At 38.6% G+C, this 15,229-nt stretch overlaps 2 protein-coding genes across 7 annotated transcripts in view; one reads left to right on the top strand and one right to left on the bottom strand.

Moving 5' to 3' along the window:
- The window catches only part of ctc1 (CTS telomere maintenance complex component 1), a 47,021-nt gene extending 34,678 nt beyond the window's left edge, over positions 1 to 12,343 (top strand). For 2 of the 3 annotated variants that reach the window (XM_039747121.1, XM_039747119.1), the window contains 6 exons: positions 480 to 557; positions 677 to 836; positions 937 to 1,001; positions 2,083 to 2,248; positions 6,367 to 6,496; positions 12,000 to 12,343. In XM_039747121.1, coding sequence (XP_039603055.1) covers positions 480 to 557; positions 677 to 836; positions 937 to 1,001; positions 2,083 to 2,248; positions 6,367 to 6,496; positions 12,000 to 12,178 — 778 coding nt within the window. In that variant the 3' untranslated portion in view covers positions 12,179 to 12,343. Of the gene's footprint in view, positions 1 to 479; positions 558 to 676; positions 837 to 936; positions 1,002 to 2,082; positions 2,249 to 6,366; positions 6,497 to 11,971 lie in introns of all 3 variants that reach the window. The other variant, XM_039747120.1, reaches the window with a different exon arrangement.
- A 46-nt stretch (positions 12,344 to 12,389) lies between these two features.
- per1b (period circadian clock 1b) overlaps positions 12,390 to 15,229 on the bottom strand; it is a 67,780-nt gene continuing 64,940 nt past the window's right edge. For all 4 annotated transcript variants that reach the window (XM_039747114.1, XM_039747116.1, XM_039747118.1 and 1 more), the window contains 2 exons: positions 14,763 to 14,913; positions 12,390 to 14,602 (listed from right to left, as the gene is read on the bottom strand). In XM_039747114.1, the coding sequence (XP_039603048.1) occupies positions 14,372 to 14,602; positions 14,763 to 14,913 (382 nt within the window). In that variant the 3' untranslated portion in view covers positions 12,390 to 14,371. The remainder of the gene's footprint in view (positions 14,603 to 14,762; positions 14,914 to 15,229) is intronic.

Genomic DNA, 15,229 nt, shown 5'->3' with positions numbered 1-15,229 from the left:
AGAATATATTTCCAAGAAGTCAAGTGCAGCATGAGAAATGGCTATGGATTTTCATTGTTTGTATGATTTTGTAATAGTAGATTTAGCTTTTTTAAGGTATAAGTGATCACAAACTGTTTATTTACTAAAGTCCATAATAAGAAATATTTCTTATCTTATGCCATTAAACCTTTAGTCTTGTACAAGGAAAACACTTAAGATATGGTTGTTTTAAGAAGTCAAAGCACAGTGAAACAGAGACTCTGCTCTGGATGACAGAGTGAAGCATTCACCATCATATTTAATAGCAAAGCAATATATTTCAATTAACTTCCAAAGAATGTATTCTAAATAATGCCTGTATGCACATTTTTTTTATTCTATTATTGTAAAACACTTTGTTCGCAGCATTACTATGTTGTTTTAAATGTGCTATATAAATAAATTGACATTGACATTTTTAACCTAAATATAAGGACCTGTCTTTTACTCCTCTCTAGGTTCAACACAGTATATTGTTCCTATGGCACTCTGAGTTCTTTGACAATAATGGGTTATCATTTCCTTGGAAACAATGCGTAGGTTTTCCCTTTTTGAAACATAGATTCTTCAAAATATAAATCTTCACTGCCATCTTTCAAAAGTACTTTTTTTTTTTTTTTTTTTTTTTTTATTTTGTGTGTGTTTTGTTAAACAGAACAGACCATTATAACACTACATCTGCATTGGTGCACCTGGGTGACTGGGCCAGTGGTTTACAAAACTGGAGACAAGGAAGAGTACTATGCCATGTAACTTGTGTTCTTTCTCTTGAGTTGAAGTGGATGTGCTCTCTATGTAGCGCTATATTTAAACAGGTAAACATTTTCACTAATATTTTAAGCTGTTGTATGATTATGATTACAGACAATTTGCTTTATATTATTTTTAACCTGTTTTTTTTATTTTATTCAAAAGGGGCACTGCACCAGGGACAACCCAGTCTGTAACTCTGAAAATGGCATCTTCAGTTCAGAAGCTAAGTAAGTGTTGTTCTGTATCAACCTGAAATTGTATACTTTGACAAGTTAGTTTCATTTTTATATGGGACGGCTAAGTAAGCAGATTGCACCTCAGTCATTAACTGTTTTTTTTCTCTGCAATATACTTGAACTACACAAGGGTTTTTGTTAATTGTACATAACATTAGCCTTCTTTTAATATTGATAACCCTTGTAAACTGTCAAGTGTTTTGCTGTTAAATAATAAAGTAATTAACAACTTCAAAATATTATTTGTCTTAAGGGTGTAAAAGTTAACTTACTTGGGGATCCAGTTCAAGGGGAAGGCTGAGATAACTCATGACATGGGCAAATCTGTTGATGTGTTGGAGGTAGATAGTTTTGTTTAATTTGTAAATAAATGTCTACGTAATGAAACCACTTACTTCCAATAAATAAGCAGTAAGAACAGATGGTAGTTCTCGGAGCCTTTAATCGGGCAGAATTAAGCACCTACAGAATGACTAATAAACTGTACAGCACTTACAGGCTACAATTGCTAATCATATTTGTAGAGTTATTAAAATAAAATGGCTGAATTTGTTTATAAATGGCAAATGCACATAAATGTTGCAGTGTTTTTTCAGACAGAGACATATACATACATATAGCCTTATGATGTGGGGTTGTAAAAAGGTGACTAAAGAAGGTTGGCTTCAGTACTGGCATTCTGTCTTAAAAACATCTGCTCTCGTAAACCCAAAATTTGAGCGGCACTAGCTAACCTGGGTGAACCCAGCAAATGGCCGTTGAGGTGACATAGAAGAAGTAACCAAATAGTACAGTTAATAGTGACATACTGGTAACCTTCCAATTATAACTTAATGGCATTTTGAAACATTTTGGCAAGGAGTAAATAATTCAGAAATGTGTTATTGCCTGCAAAAATACCCGAATGTTAGTCTTTTAATGTTATTTGTTTAACAATAGTTTAAGTAAAAATCAATAAGTTAAATTTGGTTTTCCTAATTAACCACCTAGGAGAACAGCCTTTTAAGTACAATGTCACCATGTTCGTTCAGCTTTTAGAGACTTCATGTATTCTGTGTACTTATTCTTTTAGGATTGTTGTTGAAGATGGCACAGGAGAAGCACAAGTTTTATTTTCAGATGATATCATCTCAGAGCTGCTGCATTTATCTGCTTCAGAGTGGGATGGACTGCAGAAGTTGATAAGGGTCAGAGGCCATGTTAAATATATCAACTTGGGAAGGAGTGCTGAGCACTGGGTAAGGGAAGGATGTATAATTATTGTGGTAAGACAGATGTTAAACAAAAAAACCTCAAGCAGGGTATTACTGGGTGCAATTAACTTTTTTCCTTAAGACTTCTTGCTAGAACACATTTAAAAGTTGTAGTTGTAGAAAAAATAATGAAAACAAAACATATGCTAAACACGGAAATGACTTGGATTGTTCTTTACCTTCCTGATACATTAACACAAAGGAGATTCCAGTGAAAAGCTCACATGTACACCATTCTTACATGAGAGAACTGAAGTAAAATTACTTCACACTGCAGCACAGTAAACTTTGTATTTTCCCATTAAAATTTGTGCATTTAACTTGGACATTTTTAGTTTTTGTATTTTTTTGAAGTCATTGACTGCTTCTTTTGTTTTTCCCATCTCACATTTTTGAGTGTGCAGTTTGTGGCCTTTTTTGGTATAGTTGCATCTGAGTTCACTGTTTTTACCCTTGAAGTTTCTCTGCCAGCCCTACCCCCATCTATCTCTTGGGTGAGATTTATCTTTGCTTGGAAGGGATGCTGAATATCAGTTGTTGAATGGCAGGAAGGTTTTCTCATGAACATGAAATCCTAGTTATACAGTATATGGGTCATCTTCAAGAATCTGCTGCACTCTTTTACCTAATTGAGCTCACTATTGGTCATAAATTCAAATTTTACATACGCCTGTAAACAAGATTAATTCAATCTCAGTTCACTACAGTAAAATATAAAGTAAACCTGGTGCTTTTCAAACAACTCATTTCATTAATGTCCAACATGTGAAATCTGCTCATGAGTCCTATGTCTAGAAATATATGTGGCACTTATATGTGTTATGATTGTTAAGATTTTATATTAGAACGTTTAAGACATGGTTACCTTCAAAATAATATGGACACAGTGTCTACAATGTCTCTTCTGGGCCTTTACATGTCTTCATAAATCGTCCTGAGTATCCGAGAAGAGGGAGGTCAGACTGATTTTTGTAATTCATTTTAAAACATGAAATCGTCTTTTAAAACTTATTTTTGCTCTCTTAAATATTTAATGCCTAGTTTTCCTGCTCACCATCAAATGGATGTTTTTTTTTTTTTTTTATTGACTACCTTTTAGATTAGATTAGATACACTTTATTAATCCCATAGGGTAATTCAAATGCAACAACAAAATGTATTTATATAGCCTAGAACAATGTAGCGGAAGAGAAAGTTGCAAGAAAAGAAAAACAAATAAGATTTGACAACGATATTAAAGAATAAGTAACAACAAAACAAGGTAATGTCAGATGGCTGGGAGGACAGAAAAAACAAACCAAAAAAAACCCTCCAGTTGGGACCCCTATAGATTGCTTTTTCTGCAGCCTAAGGCCAAAAGACTGCACAGCCCCCACTGGGCATTCTACCCAACATAAATGTTCCTAAAGCAAACCTTTTAGTTTTCGTGCTTCACATGATAGGATTTGATGAAGCTGATCTTGTGTTCATTTGAGACATCCGCCTTCATTTCATCATCTCAGGGGGTTGCATACAGCAGTTTGAGCATTGATATAGCATTCTCTAGGCAGTAAAGGTGCTTTTATTGTATCTACAGGTAGATTAATCATAGTGAGTGATTTTAATTTGAACCCTTTTCTAAGCACAATCAAAATCTCCTTTTAATGGTTTTGTTGTATTTTTTTATTTTTATTCAATTAATGTGGAAGTATTGTTTTTCAGGTCCTTTTTCTCAGGCTTAAAGTTTCCAATAATCTCTGGACATATTTCTTCTTTCTGACTCTTTAAGAACATTGCATCAATTTCTGTTACTGAAGCCTTGTTGCATTTTGGTGTCATTTCAAAAACAGACATACTCGAATTGTTTGACTTGAGTCAGTGCCTTGATATCCCCAGCAATTGCCTATACTGTATATTATATTATACATTTTAGGTTTTTTTTTTGTTTTTATAATTATTTCAGTAATCTCTTCCATCTTTCCAAATGCTCTTAATTAACATATCAAAAGTGTACAATACCGAAAAGAAATAGAAACTGAAAATTTTGAATGTTTATAAGCAGATTTGGGTAAGATAAATGTTTAAGAAAAACCTAAGCACTCAGAAAATAACACTTATTATCCCCTTATCATTATTAATAAAGTCCAACCTCAGTTTTTATTTTCTGTGTTTGACAGATTTTCCACTTCAGTGGATGTATATCATTAATGGAATTTTTTTTTAAAGCTGTCCAGTATTAAGGATTTTAAATGTACATCTAGCTTAGAAATCTGTGTTAATGTTATTGATTTTGTTAACGTACCTTAATGCCCAAGAACAACTTTCTGCTTATTGGACTCTATATACAGTACAGTATATAACCTTAGAGGAATACTCCATCCATAAATCATATTTTATTTAAATGTTACCCCATGTGCTTTGCAGTGATGGCCAAGGAAAATTTTTAACCTTTTGTTTTCATGCCAAACGAGAGAAAAATGTTTTATTACATACTAGACTGTTAATGATGACCAGTTCTGTTCAACAACAAGCAATGTGAAAACATCCATGGAAAAATGTAATCCACGTGTCTGTTGTATATTGATATAGTCATACCATTCAAAATGTTTGCATTTTAATCACAGTTTCTTCCTGAAAACTAAGCATTAAATATCAACAGGAAGAATGTCATTCCCATAATACTGTACATTTCAATTAAAGGTCAACCTCTGCCCCTCATTCATTGGTCAAGAGTCCTACAGTTCAAAAAGCAGAATGTTAGGTGAATGTTCATAAGCCACATGGGGAAGCTACATGTAAACAAAATAGTGTTTTTGGTCCGTCTATTCAGTGTCCATTTTATCCATTCTTATCTACATCATTATTCAAAGGGTCAATTTGTCATATCTAACTTAGTCACAGATTTTTCTAAATTTACACTTAATTTCCTATTGCTTAAAAAATTCTAAGATATTTAAGAATTTCTCTGGTTAATGTCTTATCTTTTCTTTCTGTGTATAGTTCTGGAGATGTTTATTTTAAATAAGTTGTAACATCATCTGCCTACTGATCTGCTCTAATACTTACAGGTTAGTTTTAAAGAGGCCCACAGCTTTGTGACTACTTTGGTTTGAATATTAAATGTATCTTGTACTGAACTTAGATGTTTAATAATATTTGACACCATAAGTACAGTTTTGGAATGGTTTGCTACTTACTGCATTTGTCCAACTGTGTTCAGTTTAGTGAAGCAAATCATTTCAGATCAGCCATCATTGTTCCTGCAGGGATCCATTTTAGATCCTGTTTTGTTTCTATAAACAGTAATTCGGTCCCTTGTATTAACTGTTGTAGATAAACCGTTTTAAGCTCAGTTTCAAGTTTACTGTTGTGTACAGAAAGACCCCGCTCTGTATATTTTTTTTCACTACTTTCCTAATCTTTTAATTAATTACAGGCATGAATTAATATTATTTTGAATAAAACTGAAATGATGTGATGATTTTTGCAAAAATCTGAAAATCTTATTTTAAGATATTTCATTTTAAGAATTAACCCAGTTTATTTTGAGTTTTCGCAATCCAAGGTTTGTGTATGCACTTATATTTCACCTTAGAAACATGTCTGAAATTTGATTTTGTTTATATTTTTCATGCTTCTATTTTTTCACACCTGAACCACTGAAACATTCTGTATTGTGGTCTTGCAAAGCAATCCAAATCTAAATTGATCTGTTCATCTTCTGATACATACAAGGCTCTGATCAGTTAACCCATTTTAAGTTGTTTGATGAACAGCATACACACTTCAGCATTTTAGCCTTAATGGTCAAACCTCTGTAATCCTGCCTGTTTGCTAGTTTGGAGTCGTCCATTTTTCTTATCTGTTCAGTTTGACAGAAACAAAATCTTTAATTACAATGCTCTAGAAATGTGGCCTTCATTCCCAGTCAACATAAAACAGCCGTAGTCACTAGATTTGTTTAAATTAAGGCCCTTAATGTTTTTACTTTCATAAAGGTGTATTTAATTGCATATTGCCTTTTGTTTTTCTACATTTGTGCATTTTTGTGCCTTAAAACATTTTTGTCTAAATGTGTGCTAACATTCTTAAATTCTCTCATTTGCTGATCTTTATTACTTGAGGTTACTGAAGAGTGCGAGGATGTTTTGCTGCACTTCCTTTCTGCTCTCTGTAGCAGCAGCCATGTTTGTAGGGCTCTCATTCTGACCTGCAAAATGACTCCATGGTGCAAATCAACAGAACAAAGGATCAGTAAGTATTCACTACTGCCCTCGGTTACTAACAACTAACATCTGAAAGGACATCATTATTACTAGTCACCTTAAATACTGTAACTTGCTTTTTATTGACCTATCAAAAATGACATTAATGAACTATTGATTATTCAAAATCAAGCAGCCAGAACAATGACCACTTCTGTACAATCTTCATTGGCTCCCAGTGTCTTTTTTTACAATAGATTTTTAAAGTTCAATGACTTGCTTCTAAAGCACATAACAGCCTAGCACCGTCATACATGAGTGGACTTCAGACGTTTTACACTCTTACGATAACCTTGAGATCTAGTAATTCTAAGATTCATTATATACGTAGAATTCAACAAAACTAAAGTGGAGGTTCAGCACAGAGCTAGTAGGCCCCAAAGTCCTGGAACACACTGCCAGATGGAATTCTAGAAGCTGAATTATTAACTAAAACTCCTCAATGCTATAAGATATGCTTCCCGCGTGGCGCTTGTTTTGTTTGCTTCTCTCTGTGTCTCTCGCTCTCTCTGCCTGACGGAGGGGGTGTGAGCAGAGGGGCTGTTTGCACAGAGGACACAGACGCTCCTCTACAAAATGCCGCTTTATCGGGTGCTTCTGTATACTTAAAAGCACGTATTGATTTTTTGATTGTTTGCTTTTCTTAGCGAGTGCTCTCTCTGACATTATCTGCTCTTCATGGTGCTCCTTTGAAGATAAGATATGTTTGCAGTCTTTTAATTGTGAGAAAGAACTGTCATCTCTGTCTTGTCATGGAGCACAGTTTAAACGTTTGACTAAAGGGTGTTATTTCATGTCTAGAGGGCTCTAATAATGTTAACAGTATGGGAGAGTTTATAAGGGCTTAAAATATATAAAAATAACCATACAAACATATGGTTTCTACTTCGCGGATTTTCACCTATCGCGGGGGGGTCTGGAACGCAAACCCCGCGATCGAGGAGGGATTACTGTATTTAGAAGGTCGTAAACAGGTTTTCTATGCTCTAACTGCGAAAATATTCGATTTATAAATAAAGAATCCTACTTTGCGTAAATTCATTTATCGCGGCAGAGTCTGGAACGGATTAACCGCGATAAACGAGGGTTGACTGTATTATTATTAACTGTGTGTCAGGAGCTTCATAACAGGGAGACTTGAAACCCCGGCAAAGAAAGATCTTCCCACATACACAACCACCGTTGATAGGATACGTTTTGCTCTGAATTTACCAGGGCTGGATGTGTCCCCACCATGCCTGTCTCCTGACTGGCGCTGTACCCACCCTGGTGCAGGCAGTAAGGCAACACACAACACCATCGGTGGGTCTGGCTGCATGAGGGAGTCCAGGTATCCCTGTTCTTGGTTCACTTTTATTTGGGTTTTCTATTACAATGCTCTTTGTCTGCTCTTTGGACCAGTTAGCCTAGCAGAAAGACATGGTTCCTTGCAACATCTAATGGTCATTTAGGCATACAGGCTTTATCACCTACTTTCCGCTACCTTAAAAATCTACCATACTCGGGTAAACAGAACATTTGGTCAAATTAGTCAGTTCTTTGTTGAAATGTCTGCTTTCTTAATGGGCACCATTGATTTTGCTCTTTTTGTAACTGAAAGAGCTGTCCTTCCCATGTTGGTTTATACATAATTGTTGGCTCTTTTAGCAGTGCAATGGACTCAATCTTTTGTTTTGTCATATAGCTGCTTTATAGAGTACTTTGTAAAGCAAAGAAGGATATACAGTACCCAAAAAAAGTATTCACTCCCTTGGCAATTTCAACATTGAATCATGCAAACCAATGCAATTTGGTATTTATGATGCTAATTAAAGCAAAAGACTATTTAATGTCAAAGTGAAAACAGATCTGTGCAAAGTGGTCTACGTTAATTACAAATTTAAAACCCAAAATAATCGCTCACTTAAGTATTCACCTCCTTCAACTAAGTCAATGTTTAGTTGATACACCTTTGACCGCGTTGAGTGTGTGTGTTTAGGTCTACGTCAGCTTTGCACGTCTGCACACCGATGTTTTCCCTTTTTGTTCTTTGCTTAACTCTTGTCAGGCTTATTGGGGATCACAGGTGAGCCGCCTTCGTCAAGTCCAGCGTTCAATACCAGTTGGCATGAAATCCACACTCTGCCTTGTCTTAACTCCACATTAACATTGTTGTTTTTAAGCCATTCCTGTGTAGCTTAGAGTCATCATCTTGCCGGAAAACAAATCTTCTCTCAAGGCGCATAAGGTTTTCCTTCAGGATTTCACTGTTTGGCTGCATTGGTTTTGTCCTTACAAGCCTGCTGCAGTGGAGCCTCCTCACAGCCTGATGTGGCCACCACAGTTCTTCATGGCAGCTTTGGGGTGTTTTTAATAATATGCAGTGTTCAAACAAAGTAATTAGTCTGATGGCCAAATTACTCCATTTTAGTCTCATTAGACCATAGAAGCTTCTTCCAGCTGACTTCATGGTCTCCCTTGTGCCTTCTGGCAAACTCTGCCTGTTTTTTCTCCCCCATAAAGCTGTGACCAGTGAAGCTCCCACACAACAGTTGTTGTCTGCACTGTCTGTCCGATCTCAGCCACTACAGCTTGTCACTTAACTCATAGGTCTCTTGGTGGCCTTCCTCACTTGTCCTCTTTGTTAGCCCTTTGTGTGCGGCCTGCTCTCCAGATGTACAGCTGTGACGTACTCTTTCCATTTCTTCATGACCGATTCAGTGACTTGGACGTTTTCTTGTCTCCACCCTAACGTGTACTTTTCAGTAAGCTGATTGAAGTGTGAGTTTGTCATCTTTAAATTTAATTATACTTTGTGTTGGAAGTTATGCTATATAAATAAGTGATGCTGTTATGCAGGTGAAGCCCCCATATTGACTCACCGCAGGTTGGATCTTCCAGATGAGGTGTGTGTATATTTAAGTCAAGGTGGCCTCCATTGGACTACTTCTGTGACTTGTAAGACCAGTTGGCCGCACCAAGGTCTTGTCATATTATAGGAGGTGAATACCTAGGTTATTAATATTTTGTTGTATATTTGTAATTCATTTTGTACAATTTGCAAGGATCTTTTTCATTTTTTTGTTGTTGAGTGTCAAAAATGCCAAATTAAACCCGCTGTGGTTTAATGTTGCGTACCTGTAAAATGGAAAACATATAAGGGGTGAATAATTTTTATTGGCACTGTGGCCAAAGGCATTGAAAATACACCAGCAAAAGATGATGTGGCGTCAGCTCTTCCATCTTCTGAGACACAAAGCTGTGACCAGACTGGGTCGCTGGTGGTGTCTCCTCCTTCACTGGGGTTTGACCTTTGTTGCTGTTGTCCAGTCCGCTCTTGAAGTTGTCTGGTTGTGTGCTGTGTTGAGAAAATGGATTCTGCTGCTTGCTTGTAGTTAAGCCTGCATTTTTGGGTTGTCACTGAAATTCTATTGGAGGAGGAGGAGGAAAGTTCCATTCCGCAGTGTGCAGCAGTTTGCCTCCCGCTGAGGGTTTGTGCCACACCCGACTGCTCTGCTCCCCTCAGACATTTCCAGTCAATGCTGCCGTTCATTCACATTCATCACGCAGTTTTTAGTGGTGGCGAGTCATGTGGTTCACTCTTAGCAAGATGGTCCTCCAACATCACCATTTGGAGACCTGACACCACAACCACATTGCATTCCATCAAATCCACAAGCACTGGCCATGAGAGGAGCGATTGCCCACGTGTGTGTGTTTGTGTGTGTTACATTCATTCTGTGTTTTCAATACGGTGTTTTGGGCTTGTTGTGTTTCTTGGAATTTTAATTACTTTATTTCTAACAAAATATGTATACATCACTTAGCATTAACGGTTCACTTACAACGAAGACACCTCATTTCACACACATGGTGGAGCTCCTCAGCTCTTTTGTTCTGGTAGACCTCAGCAGCGGAGCAGCACAAGTTGAGCGTTCGGTTGTTTATTTTATAATGAAGGCTCTTGGGTGACAGATCAGCTCTCGGATACTCAACACGTCGTCACTGAAATCCTATCAAATTGCATCCTGCTCCTTGGCCTTTAGTTTTAGTTTACATTTTGTTTTAAATTTAGGGGTTGGGTTCTTTGTCCCGTTTTTTCTTTCCCAGCGCCGTCTTGTCACAAAGCGTTTTGTTGGATTCGGCATTCTGAGTGAGATACTTGAGCATTCAGATTGCACCGAGATGGGTGCCATGTAACATCACACACAAAAACGCACACACCCACGAACTTCAACAGTCACAATGAAATGTAATTCCCAACAGTTAAGACAACATCGAAGTGGGGTTGGGGGCTTGAGATGGTGCAGAATGTGGCTGAAATGTTCTAGTTATCCACTGTGAAGAAGCAATTGACTTAGCCATCTGTGTTTCTGCAGTGATGACTTGCCAGGTCATTGAAGAGCTGCTTTGTGCGTCTTCTGGGGGATTTCCATAAGCTAGACCCACTGTGACTTGGACTTCTAGATGGCAGTTGGAAACATGCCAGGGGTTTCCAAAACCTCGTTTACTTTGGGCTCGTTTTGTCATTTAGGACCCCTGTCACCAAGACAGTCGGTCCTCCTTCAGTGTCTGGGCTGACTCCAGAACATCTGCTTTAAACATCTATTAACACAGGTCCATCCTCCATTCTCTGAAGCATTTTCTATAATGTGTCCATTTGGAGAGTCTAGTCAAGAGGCTTCAGGTACATACAAGGCCTCGAGTTCATAAAGGACACTCGCAATCATGGCAGAAACGTTGAACTTGCATTTGGGCTCGAGACTGCATGGGCTGCCATAATGTTTGACAGGAATGTGTTTTGTCTTTGGAGGTTAGCAGCAGGTATCCATCTTCACCAATACGACTGACTATCTGGAGACAAAGTCAAATTGTGTGTTTAGAAATCGAAAAAGACGAGGCCACTGTCAGTGGAGTGAAGTGAATTTACTAATAGTTAGCGACGCTATGGCCCTGTTAAAACAACTGGCTAATCTGCAGTGATTTTAAGATGAATTAAAATGTAGTTTTTCTTGTCTAAACATTGTGTTCTTAATTTCTAATGATCCATAAAATGCTTGCATGTCCATACCATATACATCGTGACCCTGATCAGCCGTGCGACAGCTCGTCTCCTGTGCAGGATCAAAGCCCAGCCTTCATACCAAGCACCTTAACTGGCCGAGGTGAAGAAGACTTGATGCTGGAGAATTTAGTGAAATTAATGTGCAGATATTCAGTTGAATTTTTGACATTTTTAAATGTGTGTCCTGCTTTATGTGTCTTTGGTGATGTTATAAAACATGCCGAATCACAAATTCTAACGGTTCAGAAATGTGCCACTCAGGTGGGCACTGGCTCTCCATAACCCTAAACTGGATAAGCAGGTTAGATACTAGAAGGTTGGTAGATGGTAGCCACATCTTGGTATTCACAAGTGTTTTGTTTTTTTCTCATAATAATATTTCCTTTGTGTAGTATCTTTTGTACTTTATTTTTTACACAGGTCCATATTCCTTTTTTCTGCATTTCAGAGTTGGCCAATCTTAAAAGGTTTTGTCGTGGAGATCGGGAGTACCTGACTAAAATTCCTTCTCCACTGCTGCTGGACTGTGAAAGCCTTCAGGAGGCTGATGGACTTGCCCTGCAGGAGCTACAGAAAGACCACTTGGCTTCATCCTATCAGAGAACCTCCATAGCCAACCACAGCTAACTTTGCAGGATCAAGATGGACTTTTGTAGTAAAGATGTCTGCCACTGCTGGTCTTTTCACAGAGGCTTGTGTTAGTAACCTTTAAATGTTTCCCCTGTTTTAAAGTCACATGCCAAAATGTTATGAGTTATTCTGAATAAATTAAACACATTTATTTTTCTTAAACATTTCATTCTTTATCAGTTCAATACAAAAATAAATAAAAGTTCAATTTGACAAATAACCCATCGACAAAAATAAAATACATTTCTTATAACCAGAAAACCTGCAGATGGGACGCGCTTCGACTGAAGTCCTGGCTTTGCATCTTGTGAAGCAAATGGGACTTTTGATGAAGTGCAGTGCCGGCTGCAAGCAGTTGGTCTCCCTTTCGCTTGCCTTGAAGTTCCTGTTTAACGATGGGCCGTTCTTGTTCCTCTAATTTGATGCTCTAATGTACCCTTTAATGTACCCTTTGATTAGACAATCAGCGTGATGGGGGACCAGCTGGAATCCTCTCCTCTCCCTGGCATAACCTTTTTCTTTAGTATGGTTGCCCTGAATGACAACTGAATTCATGGATTCTGTTTATTCTAAAAGTGCGCCCGATTTCTAAAGCAGTGCCAAATACTGACTGACCACTTGGCAACTCGACTTCAGAGCTGGACTGCGGTTTAAGTCAGTAAGCCCCCCAGAATGGGGCAGTGAGCAGGTGTTAGGGGCTCAAGGGCGGGCAGTGATCAGCTGTTAGGCATCAAGAACGACAAGCCTATGCCCAGTTTCCTAAAGTAAATCACGTCAGGGTGATGGATAAATGCATAAGAAGGCAGCTTGTCGTTTCTAATTAAATTGTAAGGTTTTGTGGCTAATGACTTGTTTAGTTGAATAAAGCCTCGTCCACAGGTTCTGGCAATGGAATGCTGGAGTCCATTTGAACAGCAGGAATGGGCAGATCCCAGAATAGCGTTGGTGTAAAACCAGTTCATACAAATGCCACACACTGCCCTAATTCTCTATAAACCAACCTACATGGCACTTTCCAAAAAGTAGCCACTGCTAAGCAATGGACCTTCTTGTGTTTTGGCTCAAGAAATGGTTCAGATCTTAAATGGGTGGTGCCGCTGCCCAACAGCTACAGCAGGCTGGTTTTGAATCTGTGTGCAGTTGGCACAATGTGGTGGGGTGTGGAGCTCACTGTTCTACATCTGACGGGTGGGTGCTGATATTTTAGCAAGTGAGGACTTGGCAGAAGATTATGCAGAACGCTGATGTGCTTCTCGTAATGCAGTGAGCACATTTGTGGTCCCGGTAAACAAAGCAGATCACTACTGTATTGTCACCTTCTGAAAAACAATAAGCTGTTAACTAAAATGGAGACTGCAGACACGCGTGTACCTGCTGCATTGTGGGGGGTTCAGTTGTTTCTTCAGTATAAAAACAGAATGATTGTCTAACACCAGTGGATTCCAAACATTGCATTAAATAAATGTACAGAAAGACAGTAAAAACTGACAAAACCGAACTTTTTAGAAACACTTAAAAAAAAACAAAAACACAACATCCTAGAAAAAAAGATTGCTGTCTGTGCGGAGAGTCTCGTCCACTCGTATGCGGCGCCATCGGGAGTCAAAGCATCGTCAGCACTTCTGTACACACCACTGAACTCTGGTGCAGGGCTCGGGTTTCTGGGAAGTGAGGAGGACGTTTACACCAATCCCACATAAAGCTGTCGTGATTCGTGCTCCTTGAAGTTTTCGTGCTGTGGTACCCATGAAAATCGCAGTTCACCAAGTCACTGGTCTGTTAACAGCTTTTTTCTTTTGTTGATAAAAAAAAGTTACACTTCCATAGCACATCTTTGGAAGGTCTTACAGCCATCCGAGATGTTCATTACTGTAGCACTGCCAGCATGGAAGTGGTACAGTGATAGCGGCACTGAGGCAGCTTTTGTTGCCCCCACAAACCCCCCCTGTGCTCACAAGAAGATGATTTTTCCATCAAATGGTCCACAGAAATGGAAAAGGAATCAAAAACGTTCCATTCATCAGAAGTCATTAAAAAAAATAAAACTGTCATCTCTCAAAAAATAGTGTTTTTAGTATTTGGGACAACTCAGCACTTTTTTTTCTTTTATATAAATATATACAAAACATCTTACAGTCTGAAGCCTGACTTGTTGGCTTTTCAAATTGTAATTTCCGACGTGTTAAAGACTCATTCATGTCTCTGTTGTGACGTACTCTCCATCTCCTGCTCTGCTGAAGGCATTTCTTGGTCTTCCAGCTCCTCCTCCTCCTCCTCCATTGCCGTTTCTGCAGGGACGTTCCCTTTGTGGCAGCCTTCCTCTCCAGAATCCAGCATACCACTCAGGTCCATCTCATGGAGCTCCACATCAAATGGGGTTGCCACTGCAACAGACGAGCTTATCCCGCATCCTACACACGCCTGGAGATGGAGGAGAATGACAAGAAAACACTCAAACATGAACTCTTGCTCACAGATCTCAAAAAAACACGTTTCTAAACTGGCCATTACACACACAACGCCAATGGCTGCATCGTCACCACGGGTACGGTTATTTACTCAAAACTGCCGAGACACTCACTGAAATGTTGACGGCTTTGGGTAAGCGGCCAGTTTTCACCCATGGATGCACTTCACAGAGCTCTTTCTTCTGTTCTTCTGTTAATCGTGGCTGATGCTTCTGCATAGCTTTCAGTTTTTCCCTGTCCTCTCGAAGGATGGTCTCCTTATCCCTGAAGAAGGGAAAAAAGAAATAACGCTAAAGTACGTCCGTAAGCTGGCTGAAGAGCAAGCAGCGCAGGGTCACACGGTGACTCGATAAAGAAGAAGACAGCCCACTTATTCACAGGAACCCTGGATTCTGAAATGCTGTGTGAACTGAAGAGAGCTTACCAGCTTAAGAGACGAGTCACCCAGTTGCTCGGCCCTGTAGACCCTTAACCAGGACACACCTAAAGATTCTGTAGTCTGACAACTGAGCGTACTAGTAATTTGATACTTCCTAGTATTTATACTTTGTAGTTTCTCCCAATTTCAATAAACAAGAAC

The sequence above is a fragment of the Polypterus senegalus genome, chromosome 3, assembly GCF_016835505.1.
Source record: "Polypterus senegalus isolate Bchr_013 chromosome 3, ASM1683550v1, whole genome shotgun sequence".
Lineage (NCBI taxonomy): Eukaryota > Metazoa > Chordata > Cladistia > Polypteriformes > Polypteridae > Polypterus > Polypterus senegalus.
This window is presented reverse-complemented; position numbering and strand designations above follow the sequence as displayed.